The following is a 17,056-nucleotide window of genomic DNA, read 5'->3' as shown; positions in this document are numbered from 1 at the left end:
GCTCTGCTCCATATTTTTCCAGTGCCATAACAGTTCTGCCCAGTTTATCCCCAGCTGCATGAGCAACAGAGAGGGGGGAAATTCCAGTGCCTACACGTGACTGCTCCACATCCACAACCTCTCCTCCCTTCCTGCTTTCTCAGGAGACAGACAGAGGAAATCTGTGCACTCTGAAGGATGGCAGAGAGAGCTAGATGGGGAAAAAAAGGTTTCACTAAGACAGAAAGATCTTCTCTTTGGGAGAAAGCAAAGGCTGGTTATCCAGCAACTGCTTCCCTACTACTGCAAACATAAATACCTCAAGTGAAGGAACTCCCTTGTTCACGGGCTGTGGGTATTCCCTCAGGAGTCGTTCCTCATCCAAAAACTTCCCATCTCTACCATTGCTTGCAGGCTGGAACAGTCCATAATTCAGGACATCTTTCAAACTCTGATTCAAAGTGCACAAAATCCGCTGCTTTGCAACCCACACTGAAGCTTCTGGGTTAAATCTAATGCATTTCTGCAAAGAGAAATTATTTTTAAGACTAATTAATGAAAAAATATTTAAACAATACCTTAAAGTCTAAAATCTAGAAATGCAATAAATAGTTAGAAACACACAATAAATCTACAAAACATACATCAACAGAATTATATTTTAGATATGCATTTATAATAACCAATGCACAAGTACTGTGAAAACACAGGATGTTTCAAGTCTTTCCACAAAATACCAGAGACCATATTCTTCTTCAGAGAGAGAGAACCTTCATGGAAAACCTGTTCAAAAAGGGATGTTACAAGATGTTTAACTATCCACTTGATTCTGGGATGTTCTGATATGACAATCAGTTTGATCCACAAGAATTGTTCCCCAAAAATGGCATTCAGGCAATAATTCTAATTCATTTTTTGCTACATTTATCTTAGGGTAAGTTTGTGGGAGGAACAGAGAGAACTGTGAAGCAACAGAGGATGTGAAAACCTTGAAAATCCTTTCCAGTTCTGTCCCCTCATGATTCAATATGGGATGTAGGGATTGCACATGGGCCAAAGAAAAATGTTAATGGATATATATCTTTTTTTCTCAATACATTTCCATGAGGTACTACAGTAGTAATATCAGTAACCACTCTTGAGGCCTTTTCTGAAGGCCTCTGCTACTCCCCATATTATAGTTGTACATAAAGTACAAGTACAAATAAGACTGATGTTTAATAAAGAGTAAAATATTTCCTTTAACTTTACCTACACTATCTGTTGGCATCTTTTTAAAGTCCTGAGGCCATCCATAAGAAAATGTTAGTCTGTCATTTACAACTAAACATGTTTATCCTTGGCAGAGTTCTGCAGGCAGTTGAAAATGATCTCTGACCACATAGGCATAAATAACATAATAAATTCATTTGAATAAATCAATTCGGAAATTCGAGGAGCAAATTCAAAGGCAGAAATCACAATATTTTCTATGTTCACAGTGTCTTCTTGGCTGCTGCAATAGCATGTGGCAAAAATTTTCAGCAGTAAAAAATACAACCAGGACATGAAGGACTTTCAATTTACAACTGTTTTTAACTGAGCAAACACTACAGTCAACCAGGCTTTTTTATATATTCATCAGAGCAAATGTAAGCCCATGAGATATTAGATTTTGCCACAAATAAAGCTGGATAGGAGACAGTTTTCATTCCCCTCAAATATTTTGTATTTCAAGGTGTTTTGTGAAAAGTTGGGGGTTTTAGATGTTGAAGGGAAGGAGAGAGGGAAACAGAAAATTGATTATAAACAGTATTTTCATTCCCAAACATCCCATTAGTCACAATACCAACTTATCCCATTTCAAATCCCTGTGTTTCTTCTGAACCACACTTTCCCCGTGACTCTTACATGGATTCAAACTTCAATACAAAGTTCAGGCTCAAACATCAGCAGTTTTCATCAACTCTCAAAATTATCAGTTACAAGGTATGTTATGAACTTAACTTCTATTATCCACACATTATCCACACGTTCCGAAAGAGCATAAGAAATGTTATTCAAATAGGAAGAGACAAAGATAATTTTGAAATTACAAGTTTGGGGTTTTTTTGCCCAGGAAAGTATTTCTTGCATGAAACAAACTAATTTTGGACTTGTATGACACTCTTTTGATTTTAAAAATACAAAACAGTAACTTCTGCCCACACTTTAAGTCTGCTGGGTTTCAATGCACCTTGAGAATTCAACATGTTCAATTTTTTTCAGTCTATACTTGTGTTCTATCTGTCCTTGATAACACTGCAGATAATGGTGTGTATTTCTAATCTCCAAATATCTGCTAAACTGGCAAAATTATAAATAATTTCTAATTTCTTCAGAATAGATTTCAATGGAAAGTAAGTCTTTGAAACTAGTAATTTTACAATGTACTATCAGCCCTTGCTCTTTCAGTAATTCACAAGAAACAAAAATGCATTAACTGTAATAAATAGTGATCATATTAGTAATTTATAATGAATTGAGATCAATGATGTAAAAATCAAATCAATAACCAAATAGCTCTGCTACCAAAATGTCTCAGATTTAGATAAGTGGAACTAATGAGAAAAGTGATTATTTATGCTTCCAATGAAGCCAGCAGAATCTACACACAGATTGCTTTAGTTATTAAATAAGTAAGAATTTATTAGATGTACATGGCATGGTGACCACAAGGAAATGAAACAGCAGCTGAGTCAGAAAAGCTGGTCAACTTTTTCTAATTTTCAACAACTTCAAAAAAAAAATAAAAAATAAGCATAGTTTAATGATAAAGAACAACAGAAACACATAAGAACTACAATGAAACATAAAGATGCTTTGCACTGACAGATGTGGGGTCTATTTATTCCATTCTTTTTGTTGCATCCCAAGGCCAGAGGGAGTGTGATGCTTTTCCAGCTCCATTTCCTGCAAAAATTGCAACAGTTCTTTCAAATAAGAACCAAAAAAGAAGCCCTTAGTGGATCAAAACTACTGTCAAAACCACACTAGGCCACTCATAACCCAAGTCTAGCAGCACGACAGCATGTCAGCACTGGTTGCTGAAATGCAAGAGCTGGGTTTTTGATATGAAGCTCTTTGAATCAGGAGAGATGTGGTCAATTATAATCTCCTATTCCTGCACAGGGGTGAGAGCAAGTCACTGAGCACAACAGAAGGGCTGGAAGGAGGGGAAAAATACAACTTATCCACCCCAGCTAAAGAGAAGATTCAATGGGAATAACGTTCACGATACAGAATCTCTGAGGAATAACATTTATCCATTTAAAAAATCTATCAACCAACACATCTCTCTCATCAGCCTCACGAAGTTGTCAATCACACAGAGCTGTGCTGTGACAGAGGAACATGACAAATGGTTTGTACAGCTGCCTCCAAAATGTGATTGTCAGAATATCAAAATACAAGTTATTCCTCTCGATAGAAAATGTTGATATTAAAGATGTGACAACCAGAAAGTGGAAAAGGCAAATGAGAGTTTGGCATCAGGAAAAGAAAAAAAAAAAAAAAGCAAGTCACTCATTTTGATTTGTGCTCAGTGTTCAACTTAATCCTCAGAAACACTGCTTTCCTTCATCAAAATGCCTTCAGGAAACACAGAATTCATGAGAGGAAAGGTCAAAAAAAAGCAGTTTGGCCACACTGTCATCAGCTGGCAAGTCAGATCACCTGTCCAGATCAAGGGCATGGGAACAGATGTCAGCAGCATCCACAATGTTTCCTTTATCAAACTGCAGATAAAAAGAAGGAATATCAGCTGTAAACAGAAAGCAGCAATGGACAGTCAGACACGAAATGGGATACAGAGGAATATTTGTGGAAAGCTGCAAGGGAAAACCTGGCATAAATTTGAGGCAGTGGAGTGCTAAAGATACTGGAAACAAGTAAAAATGGAGGCATCCTAAGCAAAAATGGGATTGTCATAGGTTTACTTGTTCTAAAAACCAAGCGGTGAATTTTTCTTTCCCCTGCATCACTGTGAAAGAAAGACATTGAACGAGGGAGGGGGAGGGTGGTTTGGCCAGGGTGATTCACACGCACAAAAGAACTACCCAGCAGACCTACATTCCAAGCTGATGGCCCTCAGAAGACTGGTGGAGCAGTGGGTGGTGAGGGTTTTTTTTTTCTCTCTCCTCGGGAAACATTTCACTTTTGCCGGGACTCAGGGAGGGGGTGTGGGGGGGGAGGGAGGGGGGGGTTTGGTTCTGAAGTTAATTTTGGTTCTGGATGGGTCATCTGGCTGCTTCTGGCCCCGGTTCACCTCCATTCTCCTGCGTCCTGTTCTGCCCCCAGCCTGGACTTGCTTGAATTTCATCGAAGAGGCTTCACCCTTCTGCGAAGGAACCTTTGGGGGAGGAGGCCGCCCCTTCCCTCCTCCGCTCCCACAAGCTGCTGGCAGCAGCTTGTGCCCGTTGACAAGGGAGGGGAGTCCCGGCCGGAGCCAGACGCCAACAGCATGAGTGTGGGAAGAGCCCCTTTCCCCTTCCCCTTCTTGGTTTTGGGGGGAAATCTCCATTTTCGGCCTCTCCCACCCCGGGGCCTCGCGCGGCGACTGCCAGAGCCCAACAGCGCCCCCTGCTGGCCAACCCCGAGCACTGCAGGCTCTGCTCCCCCAGCCATCCAACGGCGCCCCCTGCTGGCCGTGCTGGGAATCGCGCCCAAAGGCAGAAAGTGCCGAACTGTTTCCTTTTTGGAGGGGACTGTTGGGTACAGGATTAGTGTTCAGTTGGTTTTGTGTTCTTTTGTTGTTCTGCCAATACATATATAGCCTTTAATAAAGGGCTGTTGGTTTTTTTTCTTTCTCCATACTTCCTCAATCGGAGTCTCTTAATTTTGGATTTCCACTTGCTTAGAGGGAGGAGCTTGGTCTTCCTCATAACTCATCCTCCTTAGAAAAACACTTCAATCTCATTTAACTGAGACAAGGACTTAAGCTGCAATTGTGACAATCGCCTTTGTGAGGTAAAAATTGCACAAACTAAATGTGAGTTTTAGTTAAAAAAGAAAAACACTAAAGGAAAAGAATCTTAATCCTAAAAAAAAAAAACAAAGCAAAAACCAAAACCAAACAAAACCCAGTGAGTACTGGGGGGAGGAAGGGAGAAAGGATGCAAAAGGATAAAAAGTAATGCAGAAATAGAACACCAAGAAGTAGCTACAGGCTATGTTATTGCTTTACCAAACTGCCACTTAGCAAAAAACATTTTGGAGTCAATAAATTCGCATTACTGCAGTAGAGCAGTAAAACAGATGGGCAGAAACCACCTGAAAGAAGTCTTCAGAAGACCTAATCCCATCTCAGCATCAGAATTTAATAAAATATGATTCTGAGCATTTTAACTTTAAACATTACCCAAAGGGAGCACGTAAATATAGGGTAAAACAAAAGAGTGGAACAACCATGTGTTGATAATGAAATGATGAAAACATTCCTTAAAACAACTGGCTGAAAGAACTGATCTCCATATCTGTGAAAAAAAGCAATTTTAGGCACAGAACATCATCTCTTGACAGAATATCATGCAAAGGAGATTTTCTTGACAACAGTTACTGGAGGAGAGCCAGATTCATTCCACTTATAGGCAGAATCACTTTTGATATGTTCCTACATAGGCTGAAAAAAGAAATGGATACAAGATGACTTAGCTGGGATTCTGACCAAAAAGGTCCAGGGAGGGGGAAGTTATGCCAGGCATCAGAGAGGAAAGCACAAACACATCACTTCACCAAATTTTCAATGTCCAAAAGATGACTGACACCAGGCAAAAGCACAATTGCCTTCAGGCACAATAGATTTAGGCACAAGATAGGAGACTGGGGGCTGTTGACTGCCAGCTTTGCTTACAGGGAGGAAGGATTCCAACCTGCCACCAATCCATGCCCTGGCAGTGTGACACTGAACTGGGCTGCCCTGGGAATGAAGCATCTCCACCTTAAGGGCAAACACAACTGAATATTGCAAAGAGGGAAGGAACTACTCTCAGTACCTGGCATTTCCATCTCAACAGCAGGTGGCTGGGGTCATGTCAAGCCTGAGCCCTCTGAGCTGGATGCAAACAAGCTTCTGGTCAAAAGAAATCATACCTGCTGAGCCTCCTGGTTTATTAAATCAGGAAATTAAATGCCAAATAATACAGCTTTTTGCCCCACTCTTCTATGAATGTATTTGTGGATGTGGAGGGTTTTCTATGCTCTCCATCCCCTCAGTAATTTCACTGAGCTCAGGAAATCTTTCAGTGGCTCATTTAAATATTCTCCACACTCCTTCCTGTGCTAGGGGTGACACTTGAATGCAGATGATGCACAGAAGTAATAAGAAATTATTCTTTCTACAAAGCATTGTTTCAATAAATTGAATTATCAACTGAACTGAAAAGGGGACAAAAAAGAACTGAAAACTAAGTGTTCTTAAGGGCTTTGTATGAACTCATCAAGGTTTACATAATCTTTAAAAGTTTCAATTGAGACTAAAAGGGCAGCAAGACAGATTTGCTACAATGGGTGATAATGTATAAAGTTTTCTATAGCAGTGCATCCTATTTGTGGTGCTTGATGCTTATCTCACACCTGCAATGAAATAAAGGCAATTTATACCACAACCACTGCAGATGAGCAAACTTTATTCATAGTGATTTTGGCTAAGGGGATCCTAGTGATAGGTCCCCAGGGGACTGAATTTTATTTAAAAACCTTCAATTTGTTTTCTTTTAAACAAATATAGGATAACACTTTCTAAAGAACTAAAAAAGTACAAAACTAAATCATGTCATTTCAGGCTTCTTTGATTAAACAGACTAATTTTAAACACCTTGTGTGTTAAATTAATTGTAATTATACAGGAAATGGGGTGTATGTTGGCTCTGGCTTGTAGTTATAAAACAGTTCATAAACTATAATCTTCTCCACAGTTTGCTACCCCACGTTTAAGCCACCAGTTTCCCAAGCTGAATCCAGGTTTCACTTCTCTGTACAAAGAGCTAATAAATTAAATCAGAAATAGATCATCTGCTATAGAACTGTTTGTTTAAAGCAACCCAGGTACTTTTCATTAAGAGCCTATTGAAAAGGAAAAAAAAATAAAAAAAGTAAAGCAATAAAAAGGAACAAATGAAACACAAAATCAAAAATGCTTTTTGGTTTATTTCATTTCCTGCAAAAAATTAATTAAAAAAAGAGTCTCAATAGTGTCAATAACTAGCTCTATAATATAACTATAAATAACTATAAAATAACTCTAAAACACAGAGTAGTGAAATAAGAGGGCTTCAGGAAGCTAATCTCTCTGGTTTTTAACATCAGAGTAAACCTAGAAAGAAAAGCTAATATTTCCATTCTAGTGGATCAATTCATTGAGCACTGACACGGTCACAGATAGAGCAAGCTGGCAAAATCATCAATAAAATCCTAATCATGTCCAGTTAGAGCTTATCCTGGTTGAGGGCTTCACTACTGGCAAAATTCATTTAGATTTAAGATGTACAACAGTGGATTTCAGTATTTCAATCAATACTGAAATGAAAGACCCAAGGTGATGGCTGCTGCAGCCAGAATTTAATCAAAATTCCATGTGTGGCTCACAGCAGGCCCCTCACCCCTTCCTCTTCATAGAGTTTAACCTCATACCACATAAACTCATGGATGGTACTGCAATTCCAACCACAATCCCCATCTAAAAGATATTTTTTAAGTGCAAGAATCAAAGAGATAATTCCCCCAGCTCCAATACTGATTTCTCTTGAGCACTGTAGGTTGGGCTTTAAAAAGAAAGCTCCAACCACACCTGAGGGCACGTTGTCAAAACAGCTCTTCCCCTGTCAGCCTGCAGACAGGCCATCTCTATCACTCCAAAAATGAACTTAATTAAAAAGAAAGGAATAATTTCATCGGAGATAGATCTTCAATGGCAGCACAGTGTGATGCAGATCTTAAATGTCAGCACAGTGATGTATGGGGCACACATCCACAAAATGAATGTGTTTTTATAATCATCTTTGAAATTAAAAAAGTCTGATGTCTACCAGGGTAATTTAGACAATTAATCACAAACTTGGACAAATTATGGTTCCAGACAGAATCAGTAAGTAACTCCCAAGACCTTTTCGAGGATGATACTGTTATTCCTATCATGGCACTTGTGGAGGACAGTGATTGTAAAGTTACAACAACAAACTTCTCCACCTTTATTCTCCTAACATTCCAGGCCTTGAATTTTACACATTCAACCACAAAAGAAACATGACTTAATAGTTCCTTGAGAGGAATTTGGGCTGTAGATTTCTAATACTTAAGGAACATCCAAGATACTTTTTTTAATTAAAAAAACATTTTTTATTCTCTTTTACTCGATTAATCAGACATTATTAAACAAATGAAAAGTCTTTTCACTTCTTTTTGTACTATGTGAGAGATTAAATATTTAGTTAAAAAGTCCCCAATTTCATCCCTACAGACTCAGGGATGTGAGATACACCCATAGTTCCACAGGTTAACTCACAAATGACTCGTCTGCGAAAATCTGGAAAGGGTCATTTTATTCTCTCTGATGTTTCCAGTATAAGCAGTGAGGAGGTGGGAGAGAATAAAATAACAACTTCATGGCATTGTGAAAACTGTGGAACAGTTTGATGCCACCCTTTGTTCTTCCTCCACGCTGAGGATGTTGATTTCTCTGGGTGGAAGTCTGAGAAACAAAACCGTGTAGTAAAGGCACAGCAGCAAAGGAGGAAAGAAAGATTTATTTGTGCTTCTCCTCATCTTTAAGCTCTAAAAGCCACCAGCTATCCAACAAGGATGTCCTTTTATGGGAGGGTGGCAGAGAAAGACAACCAAGATGGTAAAGAGAGAGAGAATTTTATGACCTCTTGCTACACCCCAGTCGAGTGTCAATCACAATCTCATGAGAAGAGAGAAGCCAGTGGGGTTATACATGTATGAGGCTTTCACAGAGATAACATGTGATTTCTGAATTCAATCTTCCTCTTCTGATGAGATTCCTAATTCTCTTTCTTTTACCCAAATGCAGGACAGACATATTTTTTTGCTTTATGATCACAGCTTTCATCAAGTTAACATACTAAATCCACTCCCTTGGAGGGGATGGGTCAGGCAATCAGTCAGATAAACCACTGGGGTACAAAGTGTAGAGATTAAAAGAAAACACAGCATAAATTTTACTTGTCGTATGTCAAAAAATCACAAGAAAAGAGAACAGATCTACTGCAGATTGAAGCAGCAAAGCTAATAATTAAATTTTATTTTTTTATTTTTTTTAATCTGCCTTACCGTTTGCTGCAGGTCAGGTATTATAATTCGAATCACTAATGTGTTGCTCTGACTGTCTTCCATTCTGCTGCTTGGCTTTTCTGCAGTTGCTCTAATTGTGTCATAAATAGTTTCTTCTTTGGAACTGTCTGATTCAGATTCCACAGAATAGTCGGAAAAGCTTTGTGCCATTTCATCTTCACTTGATGTTGGGCTACGAGGCATGTTCAAGTTTTTTACCCTGCCAATACAAAGGAGAAAAAGGAAAAAAAATAAGTTATAGTCAAAGTCTTAAAGATTAACCAACCACAAAGTTTTGCTTTCTTGGAAATAACATGCATTTAACAAGGGAGTTTTATGGTTTATCCTCCTGTTATTTCTGTCTGTCAATTATGTGGGGAGGCAGAATGTAAAGGAAATAAATCTGGCTACCAATTTACTGCAAAAGAGGAAGGAGAGGAGAAGCAAAAAAGAGTAATAAAAAGTAAGATGACCTTTCTTCCCAGGCACACCCAACCTCCCAAAGGATCCAGAAAGCCAGTCCTAACTAGCACTGTTGTAAACTGTACTTAGAACAAGGTCTGGCTTTGAAATCTCCTTCTCCCAGTGAAAAGACATTTCAGGAAATTAATATAAGTGCTAAACTAACATCATCCTGTACATATTGAGAAACTGCACAGGTGAGGCTTCAGCAAAAGTCAGTTTTTTCTAACAGTGGAATTAACCAAAATATGAAATACTACAGGGAGCCAGGAAGACGCAGATGTTGCTCTGTGTTTTGTGGCTCACGTAACATCCTTTTCTATCAACACTACCCAAATCTGGCTATTAAACACACTCAAATACAGAGTTTAGAAACATTTTTAATCTGTGATATAGATTAGGCTGAAAGTAATTTTAGTCCAAACTAAAGACATTTGCATTCAAAGTTCTCACAGTAAGAACAGCAGAATATTTTCCTTCTGGGTTTTTCCACCACCAATAGAATTTTTTTTGTCCCACAAACTCAAAGCTTCTCCAGGAAATTAAAGTTATTATTCTACAGAAAAATGAGGATAAAAATTATACTGAGGGTGAAAAAAAAAATCTAAAAGACTATCATGAACTTTGCAGTGCTTGGTACCAATATACTTTTTCAGTTTTTAAGAGGTCAGAAAAGCATACCATTGTTTTTCATTCTTTTCCTTAAGAAATCTCCCAAGACAACTTCTCTGCTTTTTAATTAAAAAAAACCCAGTGAAAAGAAAAAATAAATAAATTTAAAAAACAAACAAACAAAAAAACCCACACAAACAAAAAAACCCCAAACAACCAATTCCACTGTCAACTCACATTTAAAAAGAGACATTAAAGCAAAAGTAAAGTACAGAAGGGCAAACTGACTTGACCAAGGTCACTCATATAGCAGGTGAGTGCACTGAGATATCCAAGTATATGTTTTCCATAATGATCTCACAGCCAGATCCCCCAAAGTAAATAAAGCTAAACAACAGCAAGGACTAAGAGAACGTTTTTTACCACTGTGTTTAACAGTTTAGTTTGAGCCAAGCAAATATCAGGACCAGATTAGTCAGTCCCCATCAGAGCCTGGTCATTTCCAAGGCAGTGATTCCAGAGATCAAAGGCTGCCACTCTCAGGATTTGAAGGTGCCCATGTGCTGGACAGACCCAAAGCCTGAGGTCAAGGGCAAGTGCTTCCAAAGCACATCACATCCCTACATCATCAAGCCTTATTGTTATTTCTGATGAAGAATAATTCCAGTGTGATTACCCTCAGCTATAATTACTAATGAAGACAAAACTGTGCATTCAGAAATCTGAAAGCATGCCAGTTCACAGCAGCTTAATGCAAGGCCCTATTTACAAAAGAAAACTCTTGAGGGAGTATTTCATTTTTTTTTTGCTGCTTCACTGAACTGTAGATTAATGTTGCTTTCCAAAGCACCTTAAGCCAATAAAAAGCCTAAACATTTTGATGGCTTCTTTATTTATCTACCAATGTTAAAAAATGTGAACCCAAAATATCGCAGGGCAATAAACACTGTTTAAGGGCATCAGAAGCCAGTGAGTGTGAGCAAAAAGACATAAAGACAATCACATGTTTTGTCTCTCCCTAAAGCCATTTGTGAGTGCAACATATTCCAGGGCAATGGATTCAACAGAGAGCTGTAAACTGCAATTATACAGCATACAAATAAAGAGTTGAGTTAAGGAAAAAACTTCCAAAGGTTTTGGCAAGAGGATTTTCACTCAAACACTACTCAGAAATATCTCATTATAGAATAAGAAAGGGAAATCACTGCCTGAAGGACCAGCTCCCAGGAATCAAGCCCTCAAGTTTAATAAATAGTGGGACAAAGAACTCCTTGGAGACTCATCAACAAGACACAAGCCACCTAGTTTTCTGGAATATACATTAAAGTAAACTAATACACAAGTAACCACAGAAAGGATAATGAAAGCCTGTATCCACAGTGGCAAAAAGAACAGAACCTGAGCCCCACCAGCACTATGGAGAAGCAGATGATTTAAAACCAGTTTTTAAAGAAGACAATTCCAATACTGGACAAACTACACCAGTACAGGTCCCACATAGGGCAGAGCCTGCTCAGGAACAGAGGTCAAGCCCTTGAGAGTTGAACTTGATGATTCTTGTGGGTCCCTTCTGACTCAGAACATTCTGTGATTCTATGATGTCTCCCTAAACCTATGTTTGGCTCTTAAACTGTGTGAAAATGGAAAATACCACCATTTAATAACCAGAGAAGCTCATTATCACAGCTCCCACAGGGAAGTTGTTATCACTCAGAAACTGTTTCAATTTTTTTCCTGTGATATTCCAAATAATTTTCCACAACCAAACCTTTACTTCAGAAAAAGTAAGGCAGGTTGCCTGGCTTACTTAGGCTCGTACAGCCAATGAAAATATAGGATCCCAAGTTCCTAATCCCTTGGCAATTCATTGGTTCAAAAGGATGCTATATAGCTAAAATACAGATTAAGTATTGCTTGGATGCCTTCTTTCCTTTTCTTTAAAAAAGCAACAGATCACACACCTCCCATAGTTAACCTGACTGTATTTTGTAGCATCAGTGGCTGCTTTTGGTACAGAAAAGCGCTGAGTGCAGAAACGTTTCTCTGTAAATGAATAAAAGCAAATTTCAAATTAACTTGGAAATAAACTCACAATGGAAACTGTCACTCCAACTGTGTTTGCTCCACCTCTCACCCTCAGTCCACATTTTTCAGCTCCTGTGCATTGAGTGTGTCCCAGCCCTGGACGCTTTCCTGCCCTGGCCCCTGCACGTCCCTTGAACAAAGCAAGCATGAGCTCCAGCTGCTTAAACACCACTTCTGACACAGGAGGGCCTTGAAAAACAGCTGGAAGATGAAAGATTGAAAGGATGGCCATATGCTCACCCTTATTATTGTACTTTTCCCTCGGCACTTTGCCCTTTACCTGCGCAGGAGCACTGGGATGTTTACTCTGCTATTGCCAGGTTATGTTTCTTAGATCCACAGGCCAGATGAAATAAGCTGAGCTCAGATTGCTGCCTTCCCCTTGCAGATGCTATTTTTAGATTTATTTTTCCTCTGTCTTTCACAAAATTCTCCAGGAACTTCTTATCCTGCTATTTGTTACCACCACACAATTAAGGAGAGTTTAAACCAGTCTAAACCATGGGGAAGTGGTATGACCATCAAATTGCCTTTTTCTTTAAAAAAGAAAAAAAATCCTAAAAGAACGTTATAAAAGGCTGGAATTAACAAGAATTTCAACTCCCAGAGCTCACTTTGTCTGGAAGGTGTTCTCTGGTGAGTGCAAACTGACACAGCAGGGGAAAAAAGCAAGAGCAGTGACAGACTCGTGTTTTTTGTAGCCTTGTGGTTGTTAAACACCATATGAAATTAATTTAATTAACATGTGTGTCTAAATTTATTATAAACTTGATAGGAAAGGGCTGAAACTTGATATGAAAGGGTTTAAATTATCATCGATGGGGACACACATTGCACAGGGGATCTTCATTAAACCCACGTGGTGTTATAAGATACACAAAACACTCGCCCACTACAAAGAATCATGTTTTAAAGTCTTCAACTTAATTATGGCTATGTGCAATTTTGTTGATCCTGCAAAGTAACAAACATTCCTGTCTAGTTTCACATTGGTAAATATGGAACATAGTGATCTTTACAGACACAAAAAGCTGCTCTAAAAGATCTGTTCCATGTTAAGTCCATATATTGTATGTAGCCCTAAAACTAAGATTAAATTTTGGTAGGGAAACTACAATAAAGGACATGGAGGGATAAAGTTCTTTCCCTGATCTGTGAGATTTTGGTTTTTTTCATGTGAACATAGGTTAGAGTCTCACAGGATTGGAAATTTGGACTAATCAGAGTAGTTAAGAGTTCTCTTCTCTTTAAAATACAGCTGGGACACACATCAAATACCTTGTCCAAGGCCAACAAGGCCAGGTCTCAGAGCAAAGTTTCAAATTCAAGGGTCACTGGCTCCTAGTCATGATGAGAACAATCTATTTTTATATAAACAGTCATTTGCACAATACCAGCCCTGTCGCCTGCAGGGAGAAGCCCTCCAGGCTGCTATTGTCAGGCGAGTTCAAAACCTACCTGTGGGAATATCTGGAATACAGAGTCGGCATTGTTTAGGCTGAGTAAGGCCATTAACCAGACTGTGAGAAAAGTTTGCTGTTACAGTAACAGTCACTGCTAGAAAGAGGTACTTAATTATTAACTCTGAAGAAAAAGTATTCAGGAAAGAGATTTCTGTCTGTGTAGAACCTGCCAGGAGCTCCTAAAACTGTGGCTTTACTAAGGATTACAAATATCAGCTCAAGAACCAGCTCAACAAGTTATTAAATAAAAATTCTGGAGAAGATCAAGCATTGCCTTTTCTAATTATAGCAATACTGAAACAAAAAAGCATTTCAGATTGAAGATGGGGAGTACAATCCCAGCACACCATGCATTTCACACCTCTCCACAGTTCTGCAGAAGAAGTCATGCAGCAGAAAATTTGAATTGAAGACCAACTCCAAAGGGCAGTTTGCAATTTGATGAGTTCAGTCTCACCCTGCACTCCTACTTTAAAGCTGGGATTAACCAGCACTGCCTCCTGAAGAAGCAAGCCCACCCTCCCTCACGCCCAGACCCCTTCACTCTTGTTCCCAGACTGCTCTAATCTCCGCATTAACACAAACACCGAAGCAGAACAAAACACCGACCCAGGTTAAACTCCAGCTTTTTTATGTTTTGGGAGGTTGGTTTCAGTGTCCATCACATCTCTGGATCACTATGCAAATGTTTGCAGAAGCAGCAGGAGGAAGATGGCAGAGGGCCAGAAGGGAACAGCCAGGGCTTGAAAAGGGCAGAACCACTTTATCCGAAGGCAGGATTAATGTTTGCCAGCAAAAAGTGAATCTGAGACACCACTGACTGAGTGACAGGAAAGAAATCTGCATAAATAGGACATCTGATCAACCCCCATGGAAATATGTTATTAGTACCTAAATATCCGCTGATACAAAACTCATCCAGGCAAATGCAATACCTAAAAGAAAATACCCACAAGAAGAAAACCAGGACATGTGCAAAGAATGATAACCAGCCCACAGCAAAAGCTCAGGGGGGATGAGGCACTTGGAGCTCCCCCAGTCCCACCAGACAGGGACAACAACCCCCCTAATTACAGTTTTATTCCCCCTACAGCAGTCCTTCACTTAAATTCACTTTGGTTACACTGTCTGGTTATGTATTTTTGATCTCTCTGTTAAATAACTAAAACTTCCAAATAAATATTTTAGAAGATGTGTGCTGACATTAAGTGTTCATGTACCAGGATGACAAGGAAAATTCCTCCTGTACTTGTCTCTGAAGCTGTTTCTCAGTTTCTTACTTCAAAAGTGAAATACTGATCTGAAATCAGAATTGAAAATCAGTGGTCATATCCATTTGCTCACACCCAGCTCAGAAGATTCTTCTTACTGCCCTGTTTCAGCATAGATTTTAAGCACAAATGACAAATGGTTTTGCAAAAGAGTGGGACTTTACCACATTCTTTGTTTTTAGGGAAAAAGAAGGAGAAAATTGAGTGAATAAATTGTTGAAGCTGCCTCTTATTTCTGAGGCAGCTTGTTATCCCTTTTTCATGTATATTCGCACAACATTGGCTTGCCAAGAAGAGGCTAAGCCCCATTAACTTCTGGTATTTAGAGTCTTAAATACCAACATCATATGATCAAAGTGGGGTTTAAGCTCACACTGTAAGAATTTTTTTTTTTGTCATATGTACTTCACCATTACCACATACAAAATCTGCACACACAGGAGGGTTTTCTAAAAGTTTCTTTGGTTTCCAACTAGCTTTGGATGCTAAATTTCCCCTTTGTTCTTTGTCTCTTCTACTTAGTATTTATTTTCCTTGTAAACTATTCAGCTGGTCATGGTCACGGTCATGGAAAGGCTGAAGTTCAATCAGGCAGATGTAAAGAGACATTTTAGGCAAGAAGAAATACAAAGAGTATAGGAGACAAGCAACTTATTGTAATGAATGGGGAAGGCTGGATGACAGGCAGAGAAGCAGATGTAGAAAAAGCTTTTGAATGTTTGAAGCTAAACGTGAAAAACACTTGAAGTAGGATTTTTACATGAGAAAACAGAACCTGGTGGCAGAAAGGGGAAACAGGCATAAAGATTTAGCACAGCAAAGTCGGTTAAAATGGTTAAAAATCTTTAAAAAAAAATCAAATATATTAATAGAGAAAACATAGCAAGTATTTATAAATGTTAACCAGTGAAGTTTACAGTAAAGGCCAAATCCCAGTGGCAATATAAGTTCTTAAGTGGCTTCTTTTAAGCCCCTGCAAGGTTTCCAGTGCAATTCTGCCTGACCTTTATTTAAAGGTCATTCTTCCAGACAAGGAATTACAATCCAGCACCGTGAGCCCCAAGGCAGGGAGCTTCCAGGCTCTCTTCATTTCTAGAGCTGGTTTTAACATAGCTTCTAGTTTTTACACTTATTAGAACTTCTGCTTTCCAACAGCACTCCTAAGTCACTCTTTAAATACTGCTTGCAATGGACACTATATTTTATCTACTGAAAAATCATAATGCACTTTAAAGTATTAAATAAGAGACTGGATCCTACAGCAATTGTATGCACTAAATTGTAAAAACAGCTTTCAGTTTGAAAATACCTCTATTCAGGATGTACCAATGCAGAATTCTAAAACACAAAAAACAGATGCTAAACAAAAGAAGCTAAAAAAGTAGCAATTAAATAAGGATGAAAAACAACACCACTTTTTAATGAAATGTGCCAAGTGTATTATCTCAGATACCAACGTTCACTTCATTTCAAATCTGAGATATATTTTCTTGGACTCATAAATTCAAAGTAGGGTTGGAGTTGCCATATAATGTTTAGATTTTGCCCAGAGCAGCTGTGGATGCCCCATCCCTGGAAGCATTCTATGACCAAATATGCTCCTGATGCAGCTGTTACACCGACTGAAAGAAAATATTCACCTTCACTTATCTAATACAAGAATGCTACTATGTGAGTAGCTATAACTTGTTCTTTATTTAATGTTGAAGTCTTACATCACCTCAATTTTTAAAAGTCACTATCTATTTATAAACAATGGATAAAAAGGTCATTTTTGGGTCCCCACCAAATTTCCTTACCAAACAGAAGCACGTAGGCCAAGCAATTTTATTTCTAGCCCTTCTGCTTCCAGCTCTGCTTGCACTTCACTACATAAAT

At 38.7% G+C, this 17,056-nt stretch overlaps 1 protein-coding gene across 4 annotated transcripts in view; it reads right to left on the bottom strand.

Moving 5' to 3' along the window:
• SHANK2 (SH3 and multiple ankyrin repeat domains 2) overlaps window positions 1-17,056 on the bottom strand; it is a 335,607-nt gene that overhangs the window by 287,617 nt on the left and 30,934 nt on the right. For 3 of the 4 annotated variants that reach the window (XM_064657129.1, XM_064657130.1, XM_064657132.1), the window contains 2 exons: window positions 9,286-9,505; window positions 299-502 (listed from right to left, as the gene is read on the bottom strand). In XM_064657129.1, the coding sequence (XP_064513199.1) occupies window positions 299-502; window positions 9,286-9,489 (408 nt within the window). In that variant the 5' untranslated portion in view covers window positions 9,490-9,505. Of the gene's footprint in view, window positions 1-298; window positions 503-4,264; window positions 4,535-9,285; window positions 9,506-17,056 lie in introns of those variants that run through there. The other variant, XM_064657128.1, reaches the window with a different exon arrangement.

Source organism: Pseudopipra pipra, chromosome 6 (assembly GCF_036250125.1).
Source record: "Pseudopipra pipra isolate bDixPip1 chromosome 6, bDixPip1.hap1, whole genome shotgun sequence".
NCBI classification, from domain to species: Eukaryota; Metazoa; Chordata; class Aves; order Passeriformes; family Pipridae; genus Pseudopipra; species Pseudopipra pipra.
This window is presented reverse-complemented; position numbering and strand designations above follow the sequence as displayed.